Here is a 27812-nt window from a genome sequence, read left to right on the forward strand (position 1 = left end):
TGTGAGTATCAAAAAATTTTAACAATAGCTAGAGACACAGAAACCCAATCCATGAAGCCAAGTGTCTGTCCTTTGGGTGGGCACATCCCTAGACTGGAGATGGAAGCAGAGCACTTTAATGTTTGAAGACAACAGCTATTTTCATCATCCACTATATTAACCAAGGGAGCAAAAGACAGGAAACAAGTTAAATTCCCATCACAAAGGAACTGGTTAAATAAAGTATGGTACAACCATACAGTGACAAACTAGGCATTTAGAAAGTGATGTACAGCTGCATGTGTTGATATGGAAGAATGGCCACTTTACATATTAAGAGAGAGAAGCGCAGAACTCTATATAGAATATGAGCGCATGTGCATTAACAATAGAATATAAATATTGGTTGAACTATATGAAATTGTTGATATTCAGCAATCTCTAACCGATAAGGATGGCAATTTCATATGGTTCAAATTATTACATATATATGCTTGAATATGTCCAGAAATTTTTCTGAAATGTTTACCCAATAAACCTTTAGTGTTGGTTGCTTCATAATAGTACTAGTGGGTTGAGGGGGACAGGGCATAGGGATTTTTATTTTTCACCATATCTCCTTCTTTTCTGATTTATTTTATTTTATGGAAGATTGTTCAGCTAATCAACTCCCCTTTCTCTGATTCCATACTCACCATGTAACTTCTGGATGCAATTTTACCTACATTGAGAAAAAACATTGACCAGTAAACATGATTATTTCGTGCTCTTGCCAGGTATATTTCTCAGTGTACAAGACATAAAGAGGATTTTTTAAAACCAGGATTTTGAATTATGAAATGCAAGTAATAAACCCCTAGTTCAGTACTATTAATGGACAAAGGCAGTGGAAGTTACCAAGTAAAATGACTCAGAAGGGAAAATTCCTGATACTCATGAGAGCTTTAAGTGAATCAATGTGCAATAATTTCACTATAATTCTCCCCTTGTTCTATCCCTACTGAGGTGACTCACAAACTATAAAAGGTTTTGGCCTCTTATTTCAGGTTGGCTTTTGTTAGTGTTGAAAGAGAATGCCTTTAATTAAAAAACACCTAGCTCTGCTGAAGTGTAGTTTACATATAATAAAATTTACCAGTTTAAAATGTACAGTTTGATGAGTTTTGACAAATGTATACAGTCATGTAATCACCACTACAATCCAGATATAGAGCCCTAACCGGTTTGGCTCAGTGGATAGAGCATTGGCCTGCAGACTGAAGGGTCCCAGGTTCGATTCCGGTCAAGGGCATGTACCTTGGTTGCAGGCACATCCCCAGTAGGGGATGTGCAGGAGGCAGCTGATCTATGTTTCTCTCTCATCGATATTTCTAACTCTCTATCCCTCTCCCTTCCTCTCTGTAAAAAATCAATAAAATATATTAAAAAATAGTTTGTTCATATAATAGTAACCAAAACCTTTAAAAAAAGAGAGAGAGATTTAGAACATTTTCATTTTTTATAAAGAATTACCTTGTATTTCTTTTTAATCAATTCCCTTCCCTGTCTTCTAGCCCCTGGAAACTACTGATTTGTTTTTTGCTTTTTCTAGAGTTTCATATACGAGGAATCAAATAGGAGGTCGCCTTTTGTGTCTGACCTCTTTCACTTACAATACTTTTGAGATTCACTCATGTTGTTTACATCAACAGCTGTTCCCTTTTATTGCTAAGTAGTAGCCACTGTATTTATAAATAACATTTTGCATATTCATTGACTTTTTGATGGACATTTGGATTTTTTTTGCCTATTATGAATAAAGCTGCTATGAACATTCCTATACAGGTGTTCCTGTGGATGTTACCATTTCTTTCAAGTTAAATACCTAGAATATATTTACATTGAATTGTAAATACATTAAGCTGTAGAATATTGAATTGAATTATATGTTTAACTTTAACCCCCAGCAAAATGGCTATGTCATTTTGCATTACTGAGATCAATGGTGAGATTTTTAGTTGTTTCACATATTTATTAATACTTGGTGTTCCCTAATCTAAACATTTTAGCCATTCTAGTAGGTGTGTAGGGATACCTCATTGTGGTTTTAATTTATATTTCCCTAATGATTAATGCAGTTGTTCATCTTTTAGGTTCTTTTTTTTTTTTTTTTTAAATAATCTTCTTTGGTAAAGTGTCATTTCAAATCTTTTTCCCATTTAAAAAAGTAGGTTATTTTTCTGAATACTAATCCTTTGCCAGAATGTTTTGCAATCTTTTTCTCCCAATTGGTGGTTTGCCTTTTTATTTTCTTAAGAATGTCTTTCAAAGAGCCTAAGTTTTAAATTTGATGAAGTGCCATTTATCAATATTTCCCATTTGTGTCTTCTCTAAAAAATTATTGCTTAACCCAAAGTCACAAGATTTCCTTTTATGTTTTCTTCTTATGAGGTAAGGATCAAGGTTCAATTTCCCCCCAAATAGATATCCAATTTCTCCAGAACCATTTGTTGAAAAGATTGTCCTTTCCCCCATTGAATTACTGTATTATTTTGCTAGAGCTGCCACAACAATGTACCACACACTGGGTGGCTTAAGCAACAGAAATTTATTTTCTCACAGTTCTGGAGCCTTGAAGTCCAAGATCAAGGTGTCCACAGGGCCGCGATCCCAGTGAAGGCTCTCCCTGTTTCTTTTGGCTTCCGTGGCCCCAGGCATTCTTTGACTTGTGGTTGAATGAACGAGTAAACAAGTTTCCAGTGACTAGATGGCTTAAATCAAACTGCCGACACGTACAAACAGATGCATGCACAGTACTGCTCATGGAAGCATTGTTTCACACAGTGAAAAGTGGGACTAGTGTGGGGAGAAATACCTACTAATGGAGGATTGGCTATGTAAATTATAGTACATTTATACAATGGGATACTATACAGCCATAACAGATGGTGATACAGATTTGTAGTCATTGAAATGACACGTTATCCAGGATATGATGTAAAGTAACAAATAATCCCCAGAGCACAATTTACTAGTATTGAGTGGGTTGGACAGCTTGTCTCCAAGAGTAAAATTATAGTTCCATAACTTGCATGTATCTATGTAAAGCTTGGTATCCAAAACTTGTCAAAATGTTAGAAATGATTTTACCTACAAGGTGGCATTTTAAGAAATACTCTTTTTCTTTGTAGTTTTTGTGTTCTTTAAGTACTTTATGGTGAGCATGTAATCATTTTATATTGACAGTTACATATAAATTGGTCACTGGAAACTCATTCACTTATTCATTCAACACAAATTGAACTTCTCCTCTGTTCCAAGCACCTCTAGAGCCTAAAGTATGCAATTGTATTTCTTTCTTAAATGTGATATGCAATCTTCTTCCAGAACTGACCACACCATTTACCTCTCACTTGGAGCTGATAAGAATGACTTGATGAAATAAGATAGCTTGTATGGAATGTTCCAGAATGCCTGGCCCTTGGATTTACTGAACCCCCTTCTCCTCTACAGAGTGCCATTTTTGCTGCACCCACAGTTGACTAACTGTATCGCAATGAAATCCAACAAGGGTCTATTACAGCTGTGGGCAAACTACGGCCCGCGGGCCGGATCCGGCCCGTTTGAAATGAATAAAACTAAAAAAACACACAAAAAACCGTACCCTTTTATGTAATGATGTTTACTTTGAATTTATATTAGTTCACACAAACACTCCATCCATGCTTTTGTTCCGGCCCTCTGGTCCAGTTTAACAACCCATTGTGGCCCCTGAGTCAAAAAGTTTGCCCACCCCTGGTCTATTATCATTAACCATCACCATTGAACCAGTGCTTCTCTTGACACTTCTGCCTACCAGATGCTCTTTGAGAGTGGAGGCCAGTGGTAGATGCTCAGTGAATATAAGTAAATTGACTTTGCTTAGCAGGTTTCTGCATACACTGTCCAAACAGATGTCATTTTCCAATGAGGAATCCTAGAGACGACAGGAGGCATAGCATTCAGAACAATGGGCCCCATTCCAAGTGCTGCCTCCTCCTGGCTGATTCAGTACTTCTCAAAATTTTCCACAGGACAGTGAATTGTGTCAAGGGGATCTGGTGGCATAGTCCTGTGTAGTTATTAAAATCATAAAATGTCTTTGAAGTTGGCTATATTATTTTAAAAATTTGAATGTTGCATTCTATTCTACACCTTTTTTAAAATGTATTTTATAAAGAGCATCTTTAATAAGAAGCATTTTTCTTTTAAGTAAAATTGAGTATTGAGGAAGGTAGACGTTGTTTATCTAGCTTTGTATCCTCCCTTGTATACCCCAGGTTTCTGGGAACCCCAATTTGAAAAGTGCAGGCTCTACTATTTTTTTGTTCTTATCTACACTGAAATAAGTACACAATTTTTTGACTTAGCTTTTCACTAGCTTTTAGTTACAGTGCAAGCAGGGGCCCCATGCTGCCATGCAGATAGAGTGGAGGAAGCTGTAATAGGATGTTTGCTGCAATTAACAGAAATTTACTTGGGCTACAGACATTGAAAGAAAAAATGAAATCTGGAGCAGACTTTATTCTAAGGATATGGGGCGCTTCTGAGCCCAGGGAACAGGCACCAGAAGGTTGGCTGGATTCAGTCTCTATACTTGCTTCTCTCCACAGACTGGCACCTCACGATCCTCTGCATGCCACAGGGAGAAATGTGGTCACCCTGACTTGAAATTCCAGATGTGTAAGAGGCTGACATGGTCCAGGAAAAGTGGCATTTGCAGAACAAGCATGGCCTCCTGGGGCCCATCCACCAGTTCTTCCCTAGAGAACAAGGAAGTATACGTTGGACTGACACCACTACGGGCAGAATCAGTGGCAAAGGCTGTCAGTGAAATGAGGTTCTATGTGAGTAGAGCAGAGATAACCAGAGATGACTGACTGGAGGATCTTTCTGTACACTGCTTTGAAAGCAATGGTCCAGTCTAATCTGGTTGTACATACCTATGGTTTGTAAACATGTATCAGTATAACTACGACTGACCTCTTAAATTACAAACGGAATTTTTGTAATAAAGATCAAATTCTTGACTCCTTTTATTACCACCCCTCCTGAATAGTTCATGTAGTTTTAAAAATCTAGACACAACTTAGGGCCTGTTAAAAATAACTGAGGCAAGTCCTAACGAGAGAATTCCCAGGGAACGCTGATGGACTAATTTACAAATACCTGGTACTGCACACACAAAGGGGAACATGTATCAGGCAGCAGCTATGACCCCATGTTGGCTTTGTTGTGTGTATCGAGGTACTGCTTGGTCTGTCACTCTGCACCTCGTATATAAGGGGTGGAACAAAAATGGGCCAACATTAACAAATATTATCTCCCTCCCAAATCCTTTGGTGGTTCCAAACTCCTTTATATGGTATATTGAGCCCTTCATGACATCACTTCCTGACTCCTTCATACAGCTCCCCTACACCCCTTGACTAACTGTTTTCCAAAATTAAGTCATGGCCTCTTAGTGGGGTTATGAAATCAGTTTGGTGGGTTGCCACCAGTATTTTCAGAGTGGAGGATAATAAAACAGAACGTGTGTGGGACACATCGCATCATTTTGTGAAATACAAGTTTCTGATACATGTCCGTGTGTGTGTATGTACCAGATCATGCGGTTAGATTCTATTTTTTCTATAGGTTATGACCCAGGTGTCTGAAAGCTACTGCTCCAGGCGTGGCCTCTGCAGTCTTGCTGCCCGCTCTTTCAGAACTGCATGCCTCTCCACACGGGAAGTATTTTTCCTTGTCGGGCTGGCAAACATGGACTTGTTTCGCGTCCACTCAAACGTCACTTCTGATGCAAACTTTTGGCTCATCTCTAGGTCATCAGCAATTGGCCACACAGACCTTTCCACAGATTTCCCCTGTAAGCGTCAGAAAGGCCTGCCCATGCCTCACTCATTTTCAGTTCTTCAGTGCTTAGCATGGTCAGCTCAGAAGAGCTTATTAAATAGCTGTGACTGAACCTCTAAACACAAGGAACTGCTATTTACTTTTTAAAAACATTTGAAGCCTGAAAAGGAGTCTCTTTGAAGTTTAAAACATACTCTGCTAAAACTTATTTTATTAAATGTTACTTTACTGACTGCGATTATATTCATTTTACATTATAATAAAAAATAGGATAGTAATGCATCTCCAAGAAAGCTGTTTAAATCGCTGTTTTTATTATTTTTATTTGCTACCAATCTTCTTGTAAGAAATACAGAAAGCATGACAAGTATACAAAGCATTTTTTTGCTTCCATGGAGCTTGTGTATAAGAGAAAACAATGACATTTCAACACCAATTCTTAAAGAACAATAAATTTTCCATTATCTGAAAATAAATACCCAAAATTGCATTCTAGCACCCAGTAAGACATCCAGTTTCCAAAGGATTATTGATCTGCAACCCTCTGAATTTTCTGACATGTTACCTTCGCCATTGCAGTGTTCACTACTGGCAGTTCTCTCTCCAAGTAATTCTTAAGAATAAGGCGCATGCTAGAATGGCTACCTCTGACCTCAGAAACCCAGGGTCATAAAACATTCTTTACTTGAGCTTTTAAAAACAGATGGCTGGTGATGGGGTATTTAATGTAAGTTTTGGTGGCCATTGGCTTGCATATTTCATCTATACAAACACCTACTTTTTTATTTTCTTCTTCAGGTCTAGATCAACTGACTTGCATTTTCATTTACCAATAGGAAAGAAGCAAGATTATTCAGCTCAGGGTACTATGAAGAGGATAACTTTACAGATAAGCTTTCTTACTTTCTTTTTTTTTTTTTCCCTCCTCGGGGGGTTTTCTTTATGGAAAGGAGGGATGGTCACTAGAGTGAGACAGTCCTCCCCATTCTGTTCCTGTCTCCACCGGAGGCCGTTTTTCTTTAAGGGTAAATGATCCTGATATGTAGGGAGATTCCCTGCTTTCAGAGAGCTGCACACACCCCTCCCCCACTCTTGGAGAGCACAGGGTTTATGCAGCCTGTGAGGAAGGGTACCCAGCTGAACCTGCCAGGCCAGTGTGGTAACTCTCAACCTTGTGTACAGAGAAAAGAGCAGAGCCTTATCTAACATCAAGCCATCTGCCAACATTCTTGTAAGACTATGTTCCAGACAGTAAATTTCCACACTGCTTCTCTGACCTGCTGAACCCAAAGCACCAAACCAGAGCATTCTGTAGCAACACGAGCAAACGGAATGAGAGTAATTTTGCACCTTTAAGAAACATGCACCCTTATGAGTCTGTACCCTGATATTAAAATAGCGGAATGAGTTTCAAGTATGAAGAAATACAGTAAAAGGATAGCCTGTAAATGGACAGAAAACAGCAGCCTGAAATGTGGTTTGTATTCTTGGTTAGTTTTTCTCTTTGTATCACAACCCAAACTGAATGCTCTGTAGAATGACTTGGCTTAAAAATCAAGGTATATACAAAGATGCTAGAGGGCATTTGGGATTGGTTTTGTGAGCACACTCTGTGCCCAGCACCAGGAGCCTTCTCGTGATGACTGTGGCCAGCTGAGAGTCCGGTAAGGACAGCGGCCAAACCTGAGCACACCCGTGATGCTGAAAGTATCTCTCATCATGTCCCTGATGCCCAAAGAACAGCAGAGGAGGATGGAGAGCACCACATGGACTGGCCAGGATGAGGGCAGGGAGCACCTCAGAGGGAGGGAGGAAGAGATGCAGGGATGGGCGAGCATTAGCTCTCCTGGGCTGGCTCACACAGCCTAGATTAGTATCTGACATGCACATGCACAGTCTCTACACCTCCAGAACCGTGATTTCAAACACAGAAACCAACAAAGCAAATGTCTAAATTAAGATTTTTTCTACTCTTAGAACATTTCCTAGTCTAAGTAAAAAAAAAAACAAAAGCAAAAAAAAAAAAAAAAAGCCCACTGGGTGTGACATCCGTGCTGAAACCTAGAAGAACGTTTTCTTATGTTAAGGCCCTATGGGAATGCAGAAACACGACTACAGTTCACACATCTCAGAAATGATAATCCTGCAAGACCCTCTAGTTCTAATTTGCCATCTACGGGCACCGATACTGTGCTCTTCTTAACACACCCTGCTCTGCTAGGCCAAACACTTGCCATTTAGCCTTCCGATCAAAACCTAAAACACCAGAAATGCAACAAGCTTTTGAGGTTGTTGGGAATTACTGGTTATTAAGATCCCACTGGTGACTATTGTACACGGAGTCCTTGTTTTTACTACCAGACTGGATTGCTTCTGCACAAAACCAAGTCATGTGAAGCACGGAAACTTGGACTTCTCCATCTAGCACATTCTGGAAGCTTCAAGGCACAAGCTGACAGTTCTGCTTCTACAGAAAACTCTCACACTGCTCTCCTTGCACCAAAACTACCTGTTCCCACTACTGCACACAATGCACACGAGGGCTCTAGATCGCACGTGGAGGCTCTTCTCTAGGCCAGACAAGAGGCTCTGCACTGGCACCCATAGTCTTGGCCTGGCATCAACTCCAGTGGCCATCTGGCAGAGTCCCTAAATTAAGGCAGTATCGGATGCTTTTCTGTCTGTAGTTTTTATTGTTGCTATATTTTCACACTATATTATTATATGCATATTTGACAAAAGAACAACTACAAATTCCTTTGCTTTAATTCCTTACATAATGATAATTAAAACATCTAGACATAAAAACACTATAGCTATAGACTTAAATCCTACTATCATGTTAAAATGCATGCAGCTTACTTGGGGGCTGAGTCTAATCTTTACTATCTTAGCTCTGTCAAGACCATGATCATGAAGGTTAAATGCATACCCTAATGCAGTCTGCCTTCAGTTGAACTTTCACAGGACTAGTGTGATGCAGCAATAAATAATATAAATGAATAATAATAGAAATAATTTATGCAAAAGTAGAAAAACTTGAAATAGATATTCCCCATCTTGTTAAGTGCTGATCCTAGGGGTAGTTGATGCTATTCACTCCATGTACTAATGTATTTATTATTTGTCATAGCAAAATAAATGAATACAAATAAGTGAGGAACTATAACAGTCATGTATACATTGTTGCAAACACAGGACCAAAATGAGAAGATATATAATGCACTTGGGGGGTGTTCAGTAAATGTATTATTGCTGAAATCTATTTTCATTATTCAGAGACTTCAAGGTCAAGTTCAGAGTTGCTGGTGAGCATAGAACTATTGTTAGCTAATACATGTTATAGCATTTCATAAAACTTAACATCAGAAACTTTCAAGTGAGGGTATACAGGCTATCTGCTGGACTGTAACCTAAGCACATAAACGGAATTTGGCTAGAAACCACAGAGAGCTAGAACTTAACTGTGTGGCTCTACCAATATGCTTGCTGATTAGTGCTACAGTCATAGTTCTTGGTAGTAATATGTACAGTTATGTGCCCCCTTTAAGAAAAACCTACATTTGACAATCCAAACACCTAAAATAAAGGATTATTTGCTTAACAAAAACAATTCACACAAAAGTTCCTCTAACCAGGAAATTCCCCTACTACACGAGATACTTTGCTAACATTTCTTTAATTACTTGACAAAAAAAAAAAAAGAAAAAAAAATCGGAACAAAAGAGTTAGGAGCTTTTGGCAACTGAGGATGAAGCAGAAAATAAACAATTTACACAACAAAACCCTTCCAGGCATATCTTTTGCCATCATATATGTAGAATGATAGAAAATTGAAAAAAAAAAAACTTTCCTGTAATTACACATATCCTCTTAAAAAAAAAAAAAAAAAGCAACTGAGCTTAGAGCTTGAGAGATGCCTGATAGACAGCTTCATACAGAGCAGCATCTCTTTATTACCTGAACTCCGGAGAATTGTGTTGTACTTATGTATGCACAGAAGACACCCGTTTACTTCTCGGGACATTTTAGGCCCGAAGGTTGCAGAACAGATGCCTCTGAGACAGCAGCAGGCACGTGGACCACGGCGCTTCCAGCCGGGTCTGCACGTCATTTCAGCACTAACAGGTGAGCGGCGGGCGGGTCCCAGCCAGCTCCGCCCACTGCCGCTCTACTGCCAAAGGGGCGGGGCCCGAGCAGCGCGCCCCGAAGGTGTTCGGCCAGAATTAACACTGGCCCAACTGATACCAAATTCGTGGTTCGAATTCGGCCTTGACTTGTAACCTGCTTCAGTGGGACTTGAAGCAGAGGGACGAGGCCGATGATTTATGAGCTTTTGGACAGCCTCTGGTGTGTGCGTTATTTTGATTCAGTGTGAATTACTGAGACTTGCCTGCCCGCTACCCTTTAGGAAAGCTAAGCAGGCACTATGGAACTTCCCTCACTCCTTGAATAAACTTGCCTTCTGTTATGCTGTGTTAAGGAAACTCTGAAAAATACTGTGATTTCCTTCCTCCTAAATTTCAGTGACGCTAACTGGGGAAAGTGACTTCTAAAATGAACTAAAACTTGGGGGCTTAATGGGTTTTGGGGCAGACCTGTGAATTAAAACATGAGTATATGGATATCTATATTTATATCTATAATAAAATTGCCGAGAACTACACAAATGGAGAAATTAAAGACTAGTGTAGATATATTCCTAAATTATCATACTCATGTCTAGACAAAAAAATTTTTAATTTGTAATTTCTTGTGAATTTACACTTGTGATTATACAAATGTAAAAATTAGCAGGTCTTTTAGTATTTCAGGGCTATTTCAGCATAGCCAATTCTTTAGAAAAAAATAGTTTTGCTATTTAGTAACTGATGTGCTACTTACTTTGTTCATCCGTTTTTTAAATTAGAGTTAAGACATTGAATTGTCTAAAGGCCACGATGGTAGGGGATGTGGGGATGTGAAAGCAGCAAACATGGGTTTGGTACGTGGGCTGGGGCACTGGTGGAGTTTTACACTCCTGACAAGACCTAGTGCTGCCTTTTTAGTAGTAAGTCTGTCCATCTTGGAAACTTTTGCACCTAGAAAAGTGAGGTATTTAGCTACCTCAAAAATGTTTCTTAAATGAATGCCTAAGCTTTCTTTATCCACTTAAATGATCAAAATGAGAGTATTACTCATCCTCCAGAAAAATTTAATAGCAATCCTTCAGAACTTAGCTAACAACTAAAATGTCTAAGTTACAGAATAGTATGAAGACTATTTGCCTCCTAAAAAACAAGTGCTAGACAAGAGTTAAGTATGTGCACAAAAATACAATTAGAATGAAGTGTTCAGAAATAGCTCTTTAGCCTCAGATTCCCCCCCTCCAACCCCCTTCCCAGCCTCCATGAAAAGTGCCACCTTGTGGACTATACTGGAATAAAACAAGAAAGCTCATCTCAGGAGAGTGTGGATTTTAAAAGACCTTGTATCTCTTTTCCCTACAATATTAACTTCCAATTGCTGTAACAGAACTTAAATTGCTGCCTGAAAAAAGCCATTATTTCTTTTCAGGTGGCTCTTGTTTTCTTCTTGAAGGCCAGAGCACCAGTATCAAGGAAACAAGTATGTTGATGGAAGTCTATTCATTTATCTAAATGAACTCCCTGGATTGCTGAGAAATAGCCCATTCATACGTCATTAAAAAAACACACAAACGAAAACAACTAACTGAGAAAATCAGAACCCTCCTCTTTTTGTTTTTTTCCAAAGGTCAGATGATAGAAAAGGCCAAAAGAATATTTTTGGTTTATTTTCTGAAAAAGCAGATGTTAGAAATGCTTGAGATATAGGTATGTAACAAAACTAGGTTGAAAACTGCATTGATAAGAAATGGAAATGCCATTTTCTTATGCTTTTGAGGAAAACACCATTACTAATCTTCTGAGGACTCACATTGCTTGACAGCTTTCTGGTCACCTCAAGAAGTTTCTCCACTGCGGAGAAGAAATATGGAACTATCTTCCTACTCATATATCTGCATGCATTAAATGCATATGCACATGGTAAATGGTTTGGGTTTCACAATTATTCAAAAGTCCTGGTGACATAGGAAGCACATGTCTTTTTAAAATTTACTTTTTTTTTTTAAAAGAACAAACTTAGACTTGCCTAACAAGTGTAGCTTCATATGGCTGCTTTTTTCCATGAAATGAGAAAGGAATACAGATGGTTTAGTTTGCTCGGCTCAATTTTTGAAATGGTAATTGTTTGAAATGGCTTTTCCAAGTTCATAGTTGTGAGATGACTTCAATATCAATTCTTACAATATGTTTGTTAAAATATATGTCCCTCAAAATACATTTCACTTTGAAATATTCTTCTTTAAATACCTTCATTTTCTCTAGAATTTCCTCTATTTATAGCTTGCTCTTTTTTTGGTTTTTAAAGAATCAGAAATCATTTAATATCTTTATTTTTATATCAATGTAAAACATGCATTCTTATGAATTCTAACAATATCTATGAATTGATAACATTTCAGTATTTTCTTGCCAAAGTAAATATTCTATAGTCTCTATATCAACATAATTAAGTAATTCTTGGGGCTTATTAAGCTTTTAACATTATTCTTTCTTAGAGCCAAGTATGCAACACAGTCTGCTTTTGGAAAATGTGTGATAACTCTCATATGCTTATCATAAAAATAGTCAAGTTGTCACTTAAAAGCAATTCTTTGGAGAGAAGAAATTTAATATGTTTATATTAGGAAGTTTACATGATTAAATTTCCATAACGGGTAGAAATTGCAGTTACTGACTCTTACTGGCACTACTTTTAAGAGAAGGAGCTATAGTTGGTTAAAAGCTCATTTTAAATACATAATTTAAGATTCAAAATGTTTGGTACAATTTAAGTGTTTTTCTCATCATTATGGATAGGACCACGTCATGGAGTCAAACTATAAATTTCTCTATTAAAAAGTACATGTTTTCTTTAAAATATTAACATCCTGTGCATCCTGAAATATTCATTTTTACTTAAAACTAAAAGGCTGAGATTCTATTCTTAGGTGAATATTTTGAACTATTTTTAGTAAGTCACCTGGGGCTAAACGAAAAGCCTGCCATTCACAGTGCGTGTTTCCTGAGAGAAAATCATGAGAATGAAAGAATCTGAAGTGGCCCAGAGCTTTCTTCCAAAACTGGTTCTTTGCTCCTTGAGTTACCACCCACTTCAAAGGAGAGATGAAGTGGGAGGCTCCAATGCACCTGATGCTTACAAGCTCTTACAAATTGTGTTGTTAAGGCGATAGGGTCAGGGCTTTATTAACCTTTGCCATGCAACAGCTAACTATTATGACTAAAGGGGCAAGTTTCTCCTTTACTCGTTGTAAATGTACGTTTTAACAAGTCTACCCTGCACAACAGTTCCCACAATGCCTGGGCTGCCAGGGCAGAATATGATATAGAAACTATCATGTACATTCTTGGATTAGTCTAGAGAGAAATTCAAATGTGATTTCAAATCGCTCGCCATATTTCTACTGCTATAAGCTGCTTCCAGTAACTCTGGGGCAGTCTGACCTTTGCAGCTGACCACTGCCTAGCTTCTGGCAAAGATGTCTGAAAACATATGTCACAGAAGAATGAGCTGCATTCAGTAAGTTTGCACTCTGCTATATGCTTCCGAGAACCTAACGGCAAGGGCGCTTGTGTGGGACCTGGATTTCAGACGTGGTGAGCCCGATGGAAATAACAGAAAACAAGAGAGAATCACTCAAGTGTCACAGCCACAATCATGGTAGAGCTGGAGCAGTCTCTTAACAAGTTCAGAGAGGCTGAGATGCCCTCTCATTCTGCCTCGCAGAGGATAATCTGCCAAGGATCGAATACCTTAAAGTTTGTGCTTTAAGTTTTCTTTATACACACTACTGAGAAATGACCCCAAAGCATATGTAGAAATAAAAGTTGAGCTCTTATTTGTTTAAAATTCTAAAGAATGCTGAAAAAATTCCAGTTTAGAACAGCTGCATTTTTCTAGAGCAAACTTGTGAAAACTTTTGCAAAAGCAAAAATTCAAGTTATGTTCACTCTAGCCATGAATACTAACAGAAAAGCTCATAACCAATCAGTGCAGTGAGTTTTAAAATTCAATTTCTAGGCCCCAGGAAAAACATCTTTGTATATTGCTCCCAACCAAAAGAAAAGGCAGAACTCCCATTTCCATGGGAGAATGCTAGTCTCTACTTAGTCCTAAATGCTCTGGATTCATTATATCTCAAGCATTTACAGTGGTGACAAAACATAATGTTGCCACAATGAAGAAAGTGTAAAACATTTCTTATGGCCCATCTTCTCATCCGTGCCTTTATTTTATTTATTTTTTAAAAATATATTTTTATTGATTTCAGAGAGGAAGGGACAGGGAGAGATAGAAACATCAATGAAGACAATCATTGATTGGCTGCCTCCTGCACACCCCCTACTGGGGATCAAGCCTGCAACCTAGGTATGTGCCCTGACCAGGAACTGAACTGTGATCTCCTGGTTCATAGGGCAACACCATATCTTACTTTAGAATAATTTTCCTGCTCTTCAAGTTACTGAATCAGAACACTATTAAAAAATGGATTAAAAAAAGAATGGTCGTGATCTGAAAAACTGTCAAGGAGAAAACTCCCAATTTTTCTCTTGTTCAAGATAGTCACATACAATATTAAGCTGTGAGGAATTCGGTAAGGCTTGACTACACACAAACATCACCTGGGATATTTTCTACTCAGTGAAGCAATGTCCATTCATTGAAAGCTCTAACCCTAAAACATGGTCTAATGGTTGCATGAACTCAAAACATGAGTCAGAAGGCAAAGTAGCTAAAATTCCTCAAACATACTTACTCGGTGTCTTCTGCTTATTAGAGCCAAATGAGCACTCACCACAAATAAGGCAGAGATGGCATGAACTATAAAGTATCTACAGAGAAAATGGCAAGAGGAAGAGTAAAGCTATTCACAATGCCCGAGTCAGGCTGGCTCCGCAGAGAGCAGGAGTGTGCACGAGGCACTGGAAGTGAGCACAGCCTGAAGGAAGGAAGGAAGGAAAGATTAGAGTAAATATTTCTTTCTAAAAAAAAATAGTTTAAAGATATTCCCTCAGGTACTACACTGACAATATACTTCATAAAAACGTAAAACACGAAGTAACAGTTTAAAGCCATCTATGTGCTGGTGATAGAGAAGAACCAGTCTTCCACTCATTGGAAGACTCATTACTCTAGGTAACAACGGGGACTGACAGGTAGGAAGATTGCATTAGAGTGAGAGCATAGGGACCCTGTTAGGGATCGTGGAATTAGAGCCATAAACCATAATCTGAATCTATTTATGAAAGGTTCATTGAAAGAAAGAAGAAAGTGCATGCAAACAGCTTAAGTAATCTGTCATCGGTAATGTAAGGGTAGTAATATTTATCAGAGGCGCTGGGGGATAGAGAAGATGGATACTTCGCAAATAAGGCAGTGCATTGTAGAAAAAGTACAGTGTCACAGGTGGGAAAGCTCAAATGGCATTCCTGTCTCTAGTCAGAGAACTACTCTCTAAAACCAAACGAGGAAACAGTTTCTGACAAATTCCTAAAATCCACAACAACAACAACGAAAGAACCAAAAAGGAAATACATTTCAAACCAGGAAATAAAGGCTTTCTCTATGTTTTGGACCTATTTGAGGTGCATTCCCTAAAACCAAAGCAAGTAAGAAAAAAGCTTATAGGGCATTTTAAAAAAAAGGAAACAATAAAGCATTTTATACAGGTTAAAATGTACTTAGAATGAGTAAATCCAGCTTTTGGAAGAGTAAATGAAATGTGTGCTTTAAAAAATAGGTCTCTTAAAGATACTAGAATTTTTTTCCCTCTTGGATGTGTGTCTAAAACTTCATCTAGATAGTGAACATTTCACTACTAACAAATTTACTACTTGTGGCCAGAAGAGAAATTCTGAGGACATAGGCTCAACTCTCTAATTTCAGGAGCCCATCCTGGTGAACCACCTTTGGTCCACAGATGCCTGTTACGTACTGGTCACTTTGAATCCCCAGAATTCAATTATTCTCGTCGTTTACATAGAGTAACACTTTAAGAGATCAAAAATCACACACACACTCACTCAACATGTTCACTCAAAAGTACCAAATCAGGCCCGGCAGCTGCAGGGAGATCCGTCACAATCAGCTGTGCCTGGATTGCTCATTTTACTCTGGCAGCACTCAAGGTTAGAAAATGAAATGGCAGCATGATTGGTCAGCAGCTTCTCTTCTTCTGGAATTTTTCCATGTTTTTGACACAGACAGACAGACAAACACACAACGAACGAACATAAAGCTGCAATCACTCTTGCATTGATTTCAAATAGTAAACTAAGCCGTTTCCTCGGAGAAGCAGAGTCCACCCAGAAGACGGCAGCTAGAAGGTCCCCAGCCAGTGATCTTCCGCAGCTCTGCAGGGGCTGACGCAGGGGGACCCATCAGACACCAAAGGTGTTCTCCAGGAGATCCGCTGGAGGCAGCGGCTGGGAGCTCAGGCTATATTCATCTCCGAGTTGTTCTGGCTGGGCGGCAGGTGGGAATCCAGGCTCTCCTTGCGCCTCTCCAGGTCGTGGAAGTATGGGTGAGACAGGGCACCGTAGGCAGATATTCTTTTGGCTGGATTAAATGTCAAGCACTTCTGTGATAAAGAAAAAAAAAAATCGATTTACATGAAAACATGTCCCTTTTAAAAAATGTGCTCGGGTAGTTACATCTTCACTACCATGAATTATGTGCGTCTCTAACGAGAATGAGTATCTATTTCAAGGGACACTAAGTAAATTGTAGACCAAGCATGTCAAACTCAAAGACTAACACGGGCCAAATAAACAAGGTTTACGTTTATGTGGGCCGCAAAAAAACGAAAGCTTCAATTTTCATAGAAACGTAGGTTTATTTCGATAGAGACATGCTGAATACAAAGGGCTGAAATGAGTAATCGTTAACATAAAATAATAGAACATTTTAATAAAAATTAGTATTTTTTCTTGAACATTAACTTACCACAAAATAACTACACAAATTAATAAGCATAATGCAAATAAACCTATGTTTCTTTTCTCCGAAAGTGACATATTTTCTGTTGCACACACCAAACAAGTCAGTACAGACTAATGACGTGGCAATCGGCTGCTAAAATATTTGCTGCTAGTTATTAGTGGAGAGAAATGGTGCACCTGCGCGTAAGGGAAATAAATGAATGCAAAACGATTATAGTAATCAGTCATTAGTGAACATTGTAGTTTGTTATTAATAATTAAGTATAACATGATATTGTAAAAATTAAGTTATGAAATTTTTATTAAAACGTTCCTTACATGCCATTATATTGGCTGGGCCGCAAAAGTATTCGTTGTGGGCTGTATGTGGCCTGTGGGCCGCGAGTTTGACATGCTTGCTGTAGACAGCTCTCATTTTATATATATCCTTAATGTATAAACTGCCCCTCAGAAAAAGGCAACACCTTTTGGGTTGCCTGTGGATTGTCACTACCCAGAATTTCTCTACAACCCACCCAGGTCCTTTAAAATATATTATTATTATTATTATTATTATTATTGTAGTAGGCATGTCATTTTCTTTAGGTAGTGATTTTTCTAATGCTAGCAAACTTTGTGCCATAGTTAGAGACTTCACCCTATCTCTGAAGTCTTCCTACAAGGTTTGTCAATGAGCAGAGAATGGCAAGGTGTTGTTCAAGTGTAAAGGATAATTACTGAACTGCTCTCCAAACCAAAACAGTTTCTGACAAGTTCCTAAAATAAAATACAAAACAACAACAAAAAACAAACACATGTCAAGCCAGGAAATAAAGGCTTTCTCTATTAAGGAGGAGGCATGTCAGGTTAAAATCTAGATGCTAATTATCCTAATCTACTAGCCAGCCATGCCCCCTGCCCCAGGGCTACACCAGCAGAGGGATGCCTTCCTTCTTATTCACATCAAAGTGCCATATGGGCTAGCAGCATCCCCAGAAGGAATCCGTTAGATTCAATTCAAGTCTCTAAACTCTATTCCAGGCTATGAACTCAAAGTGCAGGTAGAAGGTGAAAGGAGGAAAAGGTGTACCGTGGAGCAGAGATCTCCATCCCCAAACTGTTAATTCCTAACCAATTAGCCAGAAAAGTTTCCTAATCTCTGTCCATTTCCAATCCAACCCCAAGCAATCTTGTTCTTCAAGTCCACACTTTTCCTTCCACCAACACTGCAGGAGTACCCAGCAGGTGGCAAGCATTGCCCTGGGAGTTCACAAGTCGCAGGGAAGCTATAACAGCTTTTCCATCTTTGTGAGGCAAGATGCAGTGCAGTGAGCTGGGTATCTGACATGTCTATGTATTTGAGTCTTCTATGTACTCTAAAGACTTAACGTTATTATGGCTATAAAGACCACTTCCGTTTAATCTGAGTTTCTGCTCTTCAGGAGCTCTGTTAAATGTGACTGACATAGGAAAACATGTACACACAGAAAATACTACATATAACTTCAGGCGAATTTTTGAGTCCCCAGAAATCTTGCTTATCCTGAGCTCCCTACCAGTCCATGGGTGCTAGCCTCCTCACAGTGTCATCCTTCTGAAAACCAAGACAAAAGGACAAGCAGAGGAAGGAGCTCGTTCACAAACGGTCTCTAATAGCAACAAGCATTTTGAGAAAAGCTTTACAAGGAAGGGACGAATTCCCAAAGGACAGGAGAGTAGGGGCAAAATTCTTGAGACAGTTCTCTCTTTCCAGAGTCTAAGAAGAAGAAAGTTAGGTAGTGGCATTAGAAAAAGAAGCAGCCAGTTTAATCCCCAGAACATAGAAAAGAAGAAATAAAAAATTGTGGAGCCCAGCCGGTGTGGCTCAATGGTTGAGCATCAACCTATGAATCAAGAGGTCACCGTGCGAGTCTCGGTCAGGGCACATGCCTGGGTCAGGGCACATGCCTGGGTTGTGGGCTCGATCTCCAGTGTGGGTTGTGCAGGAGGCAGCCAATCAGTGATGTTTCTATCTCTCCCCCCCTCTCCCTTCCTCTCTGAAATCAATAAAAATATATTTTAAAAAAAGTTGTGGGAATGTGTTCAAGATACAGAGATGTCCCTAGAGGCTTCTCTGGGAGGAAGCCCTGTTCCCACAGTTATACTGATGGCTTAGAGCTGGAAAGAGGGGAGAGAGGAGAATTCCTTAGCCTCATGTGGGGGTGTGTGAGAATCTCAAGTCTTAATACATTATGTCCTATAGAAATAGTGTTGGGAAAGATGGCTAAGATCTATTATTGCTCTACCCCAAATGGCACAACTGGCTGGCTTGAGTATTAAAAAAAATCTCATCTCATAATATTGTTTCTGCAAGAGCATTTAATTTACTTCCTCAAAACACCGACTTATAAAATGAGTGTTTCAAATTACAACTTACTTAAGAGGATCTGCACTTTTCCAGCATATATTCCCTTTCTTCCCTTCCCTCCCTCCACGGTGAGAGCATTCTTTCCTCTCCCAAGGTTGGCCTTGGCCATGGACCTTGCTCTGGCCAGTGGGATGAGGACAGAAGTAGCAGGGAGGCTTTCTGAGCCTAGGCCTTCAGGGCCTTCTCATGCTTCTGCTTGCCCTTTTGGGAGCATCTGCCTTCTCCCAGGAGAAAAACATGCTCCAAGGAGCTGAAGCCTCTCTGGCCTGGGCCCCAGAATAAGGCTCATGGAAAGGCCTGTACTTGACCTGAAGGCAGGAGGAGAGCTGCCTTTGCCAATCTGCAAGGAAGAAATGCTCACTGTTATATGCTAGTATTTTTTTGTTTTGTTATTTGTTATGCAGCAAAAGCAGACTAAATACAATGACAGAAAAAAAAAAAAGTGCCTCAGGCTCTGAAAACAGTTAGATAGCAGGAACTTTAACATTTATTTTTCAGCAAAGGCATCATATTTGGAATAAGTATTTAGCCTCCCAAGTTAACCATAACCAAGGGGACAAAACTCGAAAAGATGTTTCGATTTGAGTTGTTAAAAATAATTTCCCTTGCCCTGACTGGTTTGGCTCACTGGATAGAGCGTTGGCCTGCGGACTGAAGGGTCCCAGGTTCGATTCCGGTCAAGGGCATGTACCTTAGTTGCAAGCACATCCCCAGTCGGGGGTGTGCAGGAGGCAGCTGATCGATGCTTCTTTCTCATTGAATTTTCTGACTATCCCTCTCCCTTCCTCTCTGTAAAAAATCAATAAAATATATATTTAAAAAAAAATAAAATAAAAATAATTTCCCCCTGCATTGTCTTATATACAGGGGTGGGCAAAAGTAGATCTACAGTTGCTCATATGGAAAAAGACATGCAGGTTATGGTGACAATAGCTTTACTAACTCAAAAGGATGTCACTCACTACTCAAACGTGTTTTTGCCCACCCTTGTATGTATATAAGAGCATTTATAAATGTTGTTGTATACATGTCCATACATATATGACTGAGGCATGATATAAAATCAACCTTTTTTTTCCAGATGAAAATGAAGAATAATTTAACATGCTAAACTTCCAAATGTTAAATAACCAACTTTCTAACCCAGTCTTCATTTTTCCTTAGTAAATGATTTCCAATCGAGGCAACGGTGTTGCTGGGGGCACGGCTGCCTATCTTGCACCAAGTGGCCCATCTTCTGCTTTCTAGTTTGAGCCTGAGTGCCCCCAGCAGCTTCAGCCAGTTCTGAGCTGTGTGGTTTCGGGCTGTCCTTTCCCTGAACGCCTGTGGCTATTATGCTTTCTGCCTAAGTTTCTCCTAGTCCCGATGTCACTGGTTCTGCTTCTTATTCCTCAACTTGCTTCTTCCTTCTCTCTTTGGTACGTGTCTTTGTTCATTTTTCTCCGGCTACTTTCCCAGTCTAGCACTAGTGTGTTGTCTGACTTTGAAAGCCACCACTGCTAGGGGGGCACCCTAAATGAGCAGGTGACACTGTCTGCCATTCAAAGTTCCTGCTGAAAAGGAAAGCCATATTTTATACACCACAATCCCTACCCCTTCCCAGCACAGCTGACGGGACCAGCAGCCTGGCAAAAAGGTAAGGTATGTCAGTAAGATTCTTTCTTCCTTTTCGGAATCTGATGTAGAAAATACCGACAGGGCAAATGCTAGCAGTGGGGGGTTAGAGGTGGAAGAATCCATGAGTTATTTGAAGTTCTGATAGTCAAAGGACCAGACAGTGCAACTGAAAAGTATCAATGAGGTGGAGAAAAGGCATTTGGGGCAGAGAAAAGCAGAGGTGCCAAGAGCAGGTGATGCACAGGACAGAGACAGAGCACTTATACTCTGAATGGCTTCCCATTTCCAGGCCACATGAAACAGCCCATCAAACCCCCTTTTCTTAAGGTAATGTCAGTACTTGCCTGTGTTCTTGAAATCAAGCAAAAATTTTCCTAAATAGCAGATGAGTCACAAGTCTGTATATATTGTGAGACTTTGTCTAGGCAAATATTCTGACTTCTAATTAATTTATTTCAAAGGATACAGGCCGTAGGAATAAACAGTGGGGAGGAAGTTTAGCTGTCCTTATTCGTAACTTGGCATTGGAGGGAACCATTGCCTAAGCATCAGAAAATGAGCCACCATCAGGGAAAGATGGAGTGAGTTCCTACTGGGAAAATCAATGGCTCTGCAGACATGCCCACACAGAGCTGAAGCACAACATTTCTACTAAGACCTATAGACTCTTACGTCTATATTTGAAGTTCAGAGAACGGGAGCACTGACTCCTCCTGGTCTAGGTGTGGGAAGGAGAGCTGCAGAGAGATTGCGGCTCATGCCTTGTGAGGTGGTGGCACGTGATGCTGAACTGAAGCTGTTCCCACCACCTAGAGAGGACAGGGCAAGTCTCTCATCAGCACAGTGCAGATCAACCCTGCATCGCCCGAACTTACCAGAAGTAGGTCTTTGCCTTGTTCATCAATGTCGCTTACAAAATTCTCAATAGGTTGAGGAGATTTTGAGTGAAAAGCCTGCCTGGGAAGGGCCACATCTCTAGGCCAGTCCTCTTCTCCTGGGAGTCCAATTACGCTACAAAAGAAAACCACATGTGAACATCAGCATTAGCTGCTACGCAGAAGCTATTTTCATACCAAATTCTAGACGAAGGTAAAGTCTAAAGGGCAGGCACAGGAGGCACAGAGCCCCGGAGCCCCTCACTTGTATGACTGGCAGGATGCTCATTTCTCTCTGTTCAGCTGCAATACGGTGATCATGGGTAGAGGGTAATCTCACAGGAGAATTGTAAAATTCGCTGGGAAGAGATAAGAGATTCCTCTGGAAGCAGACAGTAAACAGAAGAGATAATGAAGAAATGGAAAATATTCTATTACCAATAAGCCCTGACATACTGACAGGGCAGGACCTATGTATTAAAAGTAGACCCACATGGCCACAGAACATTTTCCTTTATGCCTAAGATTGCTTTTTGTGTTCTGATCAAGCACTTTGTCATTGACCTGCTTTTATGATGCTCATGTAACATCATTTCTTTTTTCTTTTTTTTTAAATATATTGTATTGATTTTTTACAGAGAGGAAGGGAGAGAGATAGAGAGTTAGAAACATTGATGAGAGAGAAACATCGATCAGCTGCTTCCTGCACATCTCCCACTGGGGATGTCCCCGAAACCCAGGTACATGCCCTTGACCGGAATCGAACCTGGGACCTTTCAGTCCGCAGGCCGACGCTCTATCCACTGAGCCAAACCGCTTCCGGCGTAACATCATTTCTTAACACATAATCTTGGTTAAAGATTAATTCCCCACCTACATCCATTAGAATCAGACAAAAAGAAGAGGCTGAAAGGTATGTTTGTCCTGTGTTATGCAAACACTATTTTATAATTTAATATCAAAATTAAGTTATATGTTTTTATTGCATAAGTATTTCCAGGTATTCCAAAGTGAGCAAATAAATAAAAACAGCATTCATTTATGTTTTCCCTGAAAATGATTCTGAGTCCAAAAATGTGGACGGAGCATCAAATAATGTAAAAACAACACAGGCTTTAGAAACAGGCAGATCTAGGTTCAAATTCTACACCTGCCACTTATGGATAGGTAAGAAGAAATTGCTTAACTTCTATGAATTTCAGTGTCTTTTTTATACAATGAGTACTTGTCAACATAAATACATTACCCATTATTATTATCTATAAGAGGGAACATTAATCTAAAATGTGTTGGCACTACCACCTTAACATATGAACTGCTTGAGTTCTAGCAACGCATAATTTAAGGTTCTTCAGAAATATTGTAGATCAGTGGCTTTAAACAACATAATATACATTATGTAGATCTTATTTATAGCATTTGTATAGGCAGTTAAGTAGATTTGAACAAAGGAAATCGGGATGCAAAAACTTATGTCTCACATAGACTGATTAATTCTAAACTAAAAAATTATAATTTAGTGAACAGAATCTATGACTATTCAAATACTGACAAATGATTTAAACTACAGTTAGAAATGCTGCTGGCCTGCCTGCATTAGGGTCTTCTTGGCCTGTCCTCGCTGGGACTAAGGCCCAGAGGAGTGAGTTCTCCTGAATGGATTTCCAAGTTTCAGGAAGATGTGGTGCTAAATGTCATAGGATCTCTATAGGGCTTTGTTCCCCTTCTCTCACCTAAACGAAGCTCAGGTCCTAGACCTCCCCTGGGGAGAGCAGACAGTGTGTCATAACTGTACCCACCAGCGGGCGTCTGGGCAAAGACAATCCTGCCTCTGTAGGATATGCTGGGAGAGCCATGTTATCGAGGCAGATAAAGACAGAGTCAGGGACATAGTTACTGGAACAAATGAATGGAAATGGCAACTGTACAAAATTTGCTTAATAGCAAGATCTAGAATAAGCGTGCAAAGAAGAAAAAAACCTCACTACAAATTATTAAAGAAAATAAAAATGTATGAGAATGGGAGAGGAAGAAAAGGAGAATGCTTATTAAAGAACTTCAACATTTTTCTTTCATTCATTTTTATTTTTTAGCCATTTTTTATATTAATATATTTGCATACCATCACCAGTTAGTTATCTAGAAACTGGTTACAACAACTATTAGTAATAATTTAAGATCTTTTTATTTGCAGCTTTCAATATATTTATATTGAGTTAAATCTGGCAATATGGGCAGCTGAATGCCAAAAGCCCTCCGAAAAATAGGGACTCTGTATGTATACGTGGTATATAATTATATACATGTTTACATAAATAACTTTTAAAAGTGTTTGTAAGTCTATCACTTCCCCTGATCCCTCTAACAACCTCCCATGACACGTATTACCACTACTATTCAGGTATTACTATTTCTGTTTAATAGATGGGGAAACTGAGTTACAGGAATGAAATAGACTGCTAAAGCCACACATAGTGAGTGTAGCCACAGAGCCTGGAGTGAACCCAATTCTCCTCATTCCAAACCCAATATTTTGGTTCTAGTTAACGATGACTCTGGTCTTAAAAATGCTCCAAAATGCCACAGGCGAAAAGCATTCAGTTTCACTTTCAAAGTACTTGCTGTTCTTTGAAAGTATAAATCTTCCTAAACACCAACATTTCCCCCCACTTAAAGAGAATGTGAATATAACTTTCTTTAAACATAATTCAGTTTCATACAGTATGAGCTTTTATGGCCCATATGTGAGCGTGGTGAAATTCTGATAGGCCCATTAAAAAGTGCCTGCATCAAATTTCAGTATTTGGACAGCTGAATATAAGCCTTAAAAGTTGACATTTGTACCAGAAAGAATGACAGAGCACAAAACCTATAACTGGCAGTGAAGGTGGGGACAGAAACCATTTTTCAAGTACTTGAGAAGTGGCACTAGGGTGCAGTATTGTCCCTTTTCTCTACGCCAAAGTAGTAACTGCAGTTAGAGGAAACAACCAAGAAGTAAAATCTAAGAGCATAGAACATGTAGGACTTCATGGCTTCTTTCCTCTTGCAACCTAGGATCTCAGGCCTTTGCCAAAGGTGGAACCGGCTTTCCCTTGGAAGCAAGTCAAACAGGCAGAGCAAAGGTTGCTCCTGGTCCATCTCACTGGCCACATTATACTCAGGGGCACCAACAACGTTAACAAGATCGCAGACACCAGTGCTGGTGGTAGCCCAGGAGTCCAGGTGGTGTCAGTAGGGAAAGCAGGTGAAGGGCTTCACTGCCTGGCAAGCCGCTTTCCTTCCCACAGAGGATCTGACTTTCCCACGTCCCTCTTAAACATCACATACACACCAACGATATTCAACAGTGATGGGAAGAGTAGATGGAGTTCATCACTCAATGACAAAGAACTGGACATTCAGAAGCCAGTTCTGTCCTGAACCACCCATCGTACGAAGTGTTCAGAAGCAGCAGTAGGAGCAGCAGCTGTGGCAGTTGCCTTGGACCCTGGCAGCCACCGACAATAAAACGAGCAAATGTTTTTCAGACCTCAAAGCCACCGGGTCCTGACTCAGCAGTGGCACTGGTGCTAACAGATGTCTGCGGGAGCTGTTTCCAGTTACCCAAAGAACAAAGTCAGGTTCCGGTTGTGTTCCAACTGTTTTAAGCAGTCATGCTTGGATAGATGGGGTTAAAATAGAATCTTTTTCTCCAGGGGTACTTCTCCCCAGTTTTACAGGCTACAAATATCATAAAAATCACCAGGATTCTTAGAAAATGTCCAAGACCAATGATCAGGGCTTTTTTATGTGTTCTACAACTCCCACTTTCTTCCTACTCCACCCCAGTTTTGATGGGACTTGGCAAATGCACAAATCCCCAAAGGATGCCATACTGCATGCTTTGTGAGAAGAAAAGCCCCCCCACCTTTTTACATTCTAGATACATGAAAGCATCCATACCCTCACATGCACACATGCAGACATGAATGGAACTCTGCAAATCAGCGAGGAGCTATGTAACAGACAACTGGAACCGAGGAACGGAAGCACAAGAAGGGAACGTAAAGAAAATTTAAGCCCAAAGTTTCATTTCTCAGGTAAAGAAGTTGAGGAACAAAATGGTTAAACAATTAATAACGAATGATAAAAACAGCTAACATTTAAAAAGCACTGACTACGGAGCAGGCACCGTGGAAGCTCTTTTTAGGGTATGTTAAATGACTTACTCAAGATTACAGTTATTTAGCCACAGGCATAGGATTAGAACCTAGGATTCTCATTTCCTATCTCAGTGCTCCGAAGAAAAATGGATTGTGTTGCACACCATTCTTCGTCCGGGAAAACAATGCCAAACCAGCCTGGATGACTAAAGGATACTCAGTGGGGACAGGAAGCCCAGTGGGCAGGGATGGGTTACCAGGCCACCAAGCAACCCACTTCTGATGGTGGATGCATCTGAAATGACCCCAGGCAGGCAACACACCTGAACTAAAGAACGGGAGGTCAGCCAAGCAAAGAAAGAGGAGCAGTGCAACAATCCACACGAGCAACATACAAGCCTCCAGAGCAGAGCGGTCAGGCCACCCGTCATGACGGGCTCTGCATAGAACAGCAGGTCTACCGTGTCCCCACTCACCACACAAATAGTAACACTGTCTGCGGCAGCAGCTTGGGGCAGGAAAGACAAGAGATAAACGCATTATGTGAACGTCAGAGGAGAGTCACCGTGAATGTTCTAATGCTACGGGCACTGGTGTAAAATTACAGTTATTACTTACTCCAAGATTTTTCCTAGTTGATCCACATCTGAACTTCCACGAAAAAGAGGCCTACAAGAATAAAGATACATATTAAACATGTTGAATTTTCTCAGGTTCATTTCAATCATAGTTGTCATTATCATTGTTTAACAAGAAACAAAATATTCTCTAAGGGTGGGGAAGTAAGGAATCGAGACATTTCTTGAATGTCGGCAAGAACCTCTCACGAATAACTGCTGGTGCCCGGTGGCCATGTTTCATAATCACGACAATCCTACTCACGGTCACTGGAACAGCAGTGCCACCATCACACACAGGCCTTGGCTGCAAAGCTCCACTTAACTCTGTGATAGGTGGAGCAGGTCACTGTCCTCGTCTCAAACCAGGGGTATATGGTGTTCTTTCCAACTGATTTTGGTCAGATCCTCCTCAGAGCACCCTTTCCTCACCACTAGGCAGGCAATTATAATACTTCCTCGTGAGTCTCTCTCCTTCCACTTGTCCCAAATGCTGTGGTGAGCTACCTCTGGGTTGCTGATTGTACCACTTTCCTTTCTCCCAATATTATGGCAGATAAGCATTACAAGTTCAAAACTCTAACTCTGGACTTCAGAAGTGTTTGTGAACACATAGCCCCCATCCCATTGCCTACACTGAGCATTTCACTGGCTGTGCCTGGTCAGCAAGCCCAGAGAGACCAGAGAGCACCAGTTTAATCTGATGAGCTCGTAGAGCAGCTTTGTCACCACGCCAGCCACCCACGACCCCCAAGAAGATGTATCCACAGAGGCATGGGTGAAACTACCTTTGAGCATCATGGAGGAATCTAAAGTACATACTATATTCGCCATGGCTCTTGGGAAGCACACCAGGCAGACCAGTCTGAATGGATGTCATTCCTGGGCAAAGGCATTAGACCTTCTCTTTCCTGGGTGGACTCGGAAACCCAAGCCTGAAGCTCAGCAACAGCCCTGGCTCACACCCTCACTCTTTTAGTTTCCAGCTCCCTTTTGTTTTTGCCCCTTGACAATATTTCTAATATTTTTTGCTGGTTCCATTATGCATTTAAGCAAATGCTTGCTACATTTTTTTTTTACTTCTGCCTAGAGGTTTTAGCAGAGAACTTTCAAGTCATGTAGTCCCCCATCCTGCCAGGGCCGGAGGTGCTTGCCATCCAGGAATGAGAGCTGGCCCACCAGCACGGCCTCCTTTAATACAGAGAGCGGCAAGTAAAAGTCTGACTCAGAACCACTCTTTTGTGAATACTTAGCAA

General features: G+C 40.1%; 1 protein-coding gene across 1 annotated transcript in view; it reads right to left on the reverse strand.

Moving 5' to 3' along the window:
- Window positions 1-14243: 14243 nt before the first annotated feature.
- CDK6 (cyclin dependent kinase 6) overlaps window positions 14244-27812 on the reverse strand; it is a 202566-nt gene continuing 188997 nt past the window's right edge. The window contains exons 5-7 of the mRNA XM_081102351.1: window positions 26558-26608; window positions 21795-21930; window positions 14244-16555 (exon numbers count right to left, since the gene is read on the reverse strand). Of these exons, the coding sequence (XP_080958477.1) occupies window positions 16409-16555; window positions 21795-21930; window positions 26558-26608 (334 nt within the window). The 3' untranslated portion in view covers window positions 14244-16408. The remainder of the gene's footprint in view (window positions 16556-21794; window positions 21931-26557; window positions 26609-27812) is intronic.

The sequence above is a fragment of the Myotis nattereri genome, assembly GCF_964212035.1.
Source record: "Myotis nattereri genome assembly, chromosome: 11".
NCBI classification, from domain to species: Eukaryota; Metazoa; Chordata; class Mammalia; order Chiroptera; family Vespertilionidae; genus Myotis; species Myotis nattereri.